A 6232-nucleotide genomic window follows, 5' to 3' on the forward strand; every position below is an offset into this window, starting at 1 on the left:
GACAGATATGTATGTGGCATAGTATCCTTGCACCTAATCTTGGTCGACAGAGCAGACTGTAAGAAAACTTTTGTAGAATGGAGGGCACGGTAAACCTGGTGTAGGGCACGGTGAACGACATCATTGATGCAACACCATACCTAAGATAGGGACAAATCGTCAAATGAAATAAATGTTTCACTTGGTAAAGTAATGGATGAATTCTTTTGTTCAGACAACAGTGGTATAGATAGGGGAACCAAGAACAGGGTGTGAACCAAGAACAGGGTGTGGACTGCCATTGAACATTGATTTTATCCATAACATCCAGCCCAAGAACTATGATCGATGTGTAGCATTCTCAGTGTGTCACTAGATTAGCTCTCCAAATTATTAACCTCTCTTCTTGGGGGCTGCAAAGTTATGCTATGTATTGGATGTTGATATAACAATAAACCCTACTTTGCTAAGAGCATCTCCAACAGGCGCCGAACGCGCGGCGCGCTAAATTCTGCTTTACAGCGCGCCCTTCGCCAGGTTTGGCGCGGCGCGCAGCGCTGGTTCCAGCGGCCGCGCTAAAATGCACAGCGCGCGCGTAGCTCCAGCAGGCACACTACAACATTTTTTAATTAACTTTGCATAGATAAAACAATACATAGTTCTAGCATAGATAAAAAAGATACATAGTTCATCATAGCATAGATAAAAAAGGATACAAAGGTATTTTACATCATTCCAAAGTATAGATAGATAGAACTACGGTGCAACTAGATAGAAAAACTACGATGCAACGAGACAAACTACGGTGACTCACAGCCGTCATCATCATCATCCTCGGTGGCGTTGTCCGAGGTATCGAGCCACATGTCATCCCAACGCAGATCGTTGGGGGAGAAGATCGACTGCCCGCCGTTCTTAATGATATCGCACTGCGATATCGCCAGTGCCTTGTGCCGACGTCTGTCGGCGCGCTCCGCGCGGCGCCTTGCCGTCCTCTCTGCCCAGAACTCGTTCTCGGCGGCGACGTCCTCCGGGTGGCGACGGCGCCACTCCGCCATGGCTCGCTCATCCTCCTCAGCGATGAGGAGGTGGCGCTGCTGCCACACGTGGTCCGCACGGTCCTGGTCGGTGATGAGACGAGGCGGAGGGGCGAGGCGCTGCGCCTGCTCGCACGTGAAGACGTCGCAAAAGTTCATCTGCGACCGGGGCCTGTCCAAGCGCCACGCCGCCGCGTCGTACGCGCGGGCCGCCTCATGTGTGCTCCGGAACGAACCGAGGCCGAGCCGGACGTCGCCGGACCGGATCTCGGCAGAGTACCAGCCCGAGGGGTGCTCACGGACGCCCCCGTAGCCCGAAGAACCCCGGCGGCGCGGCGGCATGGTGGCGCGGTGTTGGCGGGGAAAACGGCGAGAAAGAGCGACGAGGTGGCGAGGAGGAGGACGCGTGGCAGTGTGCTGAGCGCGTGGCGAGCGCCGGATTTTATAGGCGCGCGCAAAGCGGCGCGCCAAATCTACCGCGCCAGCTGCCGCTTTCTCCCGCGCGCGGTAATTTCCCGCCACCGCTGAAGCACGCGAAACCGGGCGGCGCGCGCTAAAATGCAATTTTACCGCGCGGGCGCGTCTTTTGGCGCGCCTGTTGAAGATGCTCTAAGAAAACAAAATGTCGTGCATAGCTCTTTTATAATAGTGTTTTCATACCTGGAAAATTTGGGAGCGTGTAACATAGGACTAGGACAGAATGTGCGCTTCACTGCACCGCTATCAGTGGGCGACGTTATTTTGCAAGAACAACCACTGATAATTACTATAGCATTTTACATAAAGGAACATCCAAATTATTGATATGCACATGAACGAGGAACTGTTGCAGATTAGACGCCTAAGCAAAATTGTACCAAATTAGATCTTATGTATTCTGAAAATCAGAACATCACCACCTTCGTTGTCCAATAGATAGTACCAGAACAATAATAGATCAGGTAACTAAACTTGTTGATATTTGTTCTGAAGATGTTGATTTAGGAAAGGGTAGTGCAAGCCGCCGGTCATCCGGACCAAACTTTTGGCCAGTCCACTTCCATCCATTTGATTACGCCAATGATAACTATTTGATCCTATCCCTTATCCCCTTGCACACTCCACGTCGTCTTTCTTGCCTTCTCTCGATCCCCCGCACCGGGAAAAAAAATCCCAAACCCGACCACGTCTCCTCGCATGCCTCTTCACCACCGGAGAGGCCCCATGCAGCACCAAGGGCCACTCAAGGCAGCACTTGGGGCCCTGTTACATCATCGCATGTGGCATCCATAGAAGGGAAGATAGAGTTTCTGCACCCGCCACTCACGGCAGCTCTGGGCACAACTTCTCCGATGGCCATGGCCGGTTGCACCATCCTCAGAACTTTCTGCGCCACCGTCACATTTTCGACCATTGCCGATTTCAGCATCTTCGTCGCTGCCACTGAGGATTTGAAGCACGACCATGCTCCTGCTATGGTCTTGTTTGATTTGGCGGTTGCGGCTTTTGATTTGCTGATTCCAGCTTTTGATTCCGCCGGTCGCAACAATTTCCTCCATGAGTAGCAACTTTTGATTCGCACCTACAGAGAATATTACACTTGATCTGACCATTATGGATCTGAATAAAATGGATGAGGCGAAAATGAAGCGACCCTTTGTTCATCATTGTTGCAAGCACTTGACAAGCTCAGAAACAACAAGTCCAACGACGACTCCAACAATGCTATACCAAGCCTCTGGTAAAAATAAAAACAGCCAGGTGAAAATGGACATAAAATCCGACATGAGCACCAAACATAGGTGCAACTGATAGTGTTAGCAAGACTGTCCCTACTCCAGCTACTGGACAAGCAGAATCCTCAACGATCAAGCTGTGGAGTGGAGTATACAAACCGTAGGATGTTACAGCAGCAGCAACAGTAGTAGTAGCAGCAGCAGTAGTATCGTCCCTTTTTTTACATGAGTATCTTCCTTTTTATATTTATATAAGGCATATCAACTTTGTCTCGGGTCAAACCCCTCTAACTTTGACCATGTTTATATTAAAAAATATCAACATCTATTTTCTGTACTAGATTAATGTTGATTTCTTTTTTCTATAAACTTGGTCGAACGTAAAAGAGTTTGTCGTGAAATAAAGTAGATATGCTCTATAAACTGAAGAGTAGCAGGTAGTGTCATACGCATAGGTGAAAACATGTATTTTGCATGATATTTTTGTGTTTTGGAGGAAGAAAGATAGGCAATCGGTTTGCTGTTCTGTATGACTGTCTCAGGCAGGAGGAGGCACCGACAACCCCTCGAGACGGCTGGGGCACCTTGGGCTGGGGGCTTCGCACCGAGGCCAGGGCAGCTCCTTGTCCATGCGGCGGCAAAAGACGACGCCATGGCTGGTGGTGCTAGCGATGGTGGGCTTGGCGGCTGGGGATCTGGATCCCACCCAGATCCGTCGTCGATTCTTCACGTGGATGGTCGGTGGCGTGATGAGGGCTCCAGTGAAGGGATGGAGGATCTCCGGCGGAGTACCGGCGACGGCATACGTCTTTATGGCAAAGCACCGCGCGGTTCCATCCAGCCACGAGATCGGGATGAAGCGGCTTCCGGGGAAAACCGCGCCTAACTACGGTCTTGGCGGACGATAGCGGTGTCTCTGACGTCGTTTCCTTCTTGAGGCATCGTCGTTGCAGGTCACGTCAACTCGATCGAGATGTTCCGAGGGAAACCCTAGATGTGGGTCTACGGGATCGAACGATGAAGACGCCTTCAGTGTTGTTATCCCTCATGGGGGCATCATTTTGCAGCAAATGCTGGCTGGAGGGGACAAGAGGAGGAGCAATGTTACATCTACCGCAAGGCCGACGGCGGATCCCGACAGCATGGCGCCGCGGAGTTTTGGCGACGGGCGCGTGTGGATGGATACGTGCAGGATGGTGGCATTGTTTGACACCGTGGTGGCGTCGACGACAGGCATGCCAAGGTTGGTCCGTCAGTGTACATGCTCTGGAGATGGATCAATGGAAGACAGCAGCGGCGGCCCCTGATAGTGTGTCAGGCCGGTGTGTGACCCAGTCCCGGCATTGTGGTTTGGCTGGGGCATCCGACTTTAGATGTTAGGCTTTGGTGCGATGCTATTTGGTATTCAGCTCGGACATTCGGCACCCCTTCATAAAGTGGATAGGAGTAGCGACAGGTGTTGCCAAGATGATGGCTTTATACTTACTGATGTATTACTTTGTAGGGTCTTTGTGAATAGTTAATAAAATGGCTGCATGCATCGTCCAGATCCAGAGGTCAGAAGTATACCCTTCTTTTCTAGAAAAAATACTGTCTGCGGAAGAACAATTATTACCTCGTATTAGTAATGAAATATCCTTTCTGTTAGTGTTGATATTTCTGTGTCGTTTTGTACTCCGGTACTCGTGATCAAACTGACGGGTATCCTGTTGATGCCCTGTGTTTCACATGAGGCAATGTAACTGGGAAAACTTGGTTATGCTGGTCAAGGCAAGCATCTTATAGCCAGCTTTCTACTACCATACTAATATGGATCACTTTGAAAAGTGTCGTTGACATACTCAAAGGGAAAACAAGCATCAAATCAACACATAGTATCAAAGTGAAGGCACAAATGAGAAAATAAACCTGAAATGTAACAGGTGAGGCTAAAATGCTTTTTTTTTATATTTGAAAACCGGTTAAGGTTACAATTCTGAGAAGCTATAATACATAGATATGTGATTAGACCAATTTCCAGGACTAGGCATGTCAGCATGGTATCGTGAGCTGAAGACCATCGTGATAGATTGTAACTTGATATAACACCAAACCAAAGAGCATCACATACATGGCTGCCATTAAGAGCCTTCAACGGAGCAGCAGGTACAGATTGGTTGTCATAGCCACAAATCTGAATTCCCATTGTCTCCGCATCCCATGATGCATCGCTAATTAGCGGGTTATATGGTCCACTTATAACTAACATGTTCATGTAGATAGTTGCCCTGAGCGTTTCAAGTATGTATGCCTTCTCTGCCTAGGTCCTAGTTTCAAGTATGTATGCCTTCAACATTTCAAGTATGTATGCGACGGCGGTTTAGGTCCTAGTTCGCTTTTATAGATGAAGCGAGGCAGTCAGCATGAGGCATGGTGCGTGTCCTTGCTAAAGTGCATTAATATCAAGGGCACCGTAAAGCTTCATTGATAGTACATGGGGCACATCCATTCACTGCATTGCAGATTCCTCCCTGTTTTCATGGGAGAGATATTTGACTGATCATGGTTCTTTGGTGTTCCGCAATGGGGATGGTTGATGCAATTAATGGGAAGCCTACTTCCTTCATAAATCTGGGAGATGGTTCTTTGTTGATAGCAGAAATTGGCGTTTGATGCATGATTTCTAACATATTTGCTAGTCCTGACCGACTCTGCCATGGAGACGAGGTTGCGTACATCCTACTATGCTTAACTAAGCTGCCGTGCATCTGCCTTGTCTGTCAGCTATCTGTTGGCTCCATCGTTTTGCTGATTCATTTGATGGTTTTTCTTCATTACTGTTTATCTTTGTGCTCGTGTTTTCCATAGGTCATAAATGATGGTTGCAACTTAGGTCAATATCTTAGGCACTTGTGTCTTGTTATTTTACAACCCTCCAATACATGAAACTCTGTTTGAGAAACAATATTTTGTTTTGTTGACTGTACATAAATGTTTATTTGCACATTTATAATGTATCCAGACAGAAGTCACCATGCTCTTGATCCAGACCTGTATACTGGTGCATCTAAAAATATTCAAGAAGTCACTGTTCTGGTACTATGCCACATAAATTGCTGGGCCTGAATTGCTGATATTTTTTTTTGCTAAAAAAACATATCAACAAATTTTAGTTTCATTCTTTCGATAGAAAGACAATTCAGAAATGTGAAATGCAATGTTCATTGTTTGGTGTTGGGCATCCATTAATTTAACAAATGTTAACATATCTATGTGATCCAGGGACATGTATTGTTCCCAAGGTGGTAAGTTCATTCCCTCTCTCAAAGTTTCCATTGTTATTTACACTAGTAGAAAACAGGGCTTTGGTCCAGGGCAATATCCACATTAGTCCCGGTTCAGTCACAAACGGGGACTAATGTGAGCATTGGTCCCGGTTCGTGCGGCTAAGGCATTAGTCCCGGTTCACCTGAGACTTTTAGTCCCGGTTTAAGACATGAACCGAGACTAAAGGGTGCGATG

The 6232-nt window shown here is 47.6% G+C and overlaps 1 protein-coding gene across 1 annotated transcript; it reads right to left on the reverse strand.

Annotated features, from left to right (window-relative positions):
• Nucleotides 1-779: 779 nt before the first annotated feature.
• LOC123115016 (ethylene-responsive transcription factor 13-like) lies at nt 780-1364 on the reverse strand. The gene has a single exon (XM_044536326.1). The coding sequence runs from the start codon at nt 1356-1358 to the stop codon at nt 780-782; it is 579 nt and encodes a 192-aa protein (XP_044392261.1). The 5' UTR covers nt 1359-1364.
• Nucleotides 1365-6232: the final 4868 nt, after the last annotated feature.

The sequence above is a fragment of the Triticum aestivum genome, chromosome 5B (assembly GCF_018294505.1).
Source record: "Triticum aestivum cultivar Chinese Spring chromosome 5B, IWGSC CS RefSeq v2.1, whole genome shotgun sequence".
NCBI lineage: Eukaryota > Viridiplantae > Streptophyta > Magnoliopsida > Poales > Poaceae > Triticum > Triticum aestivum.

Excerpts from the sequence above, each read along its gene's own strand:
- LOC123115016 (XM_044536326.1), bottom strand. The coding sequence starts at position 1,358 with ATGCCGCCGCGCCGCCGGGGTTCTTCGGGCTACGGGGGCGTCCGTGAG.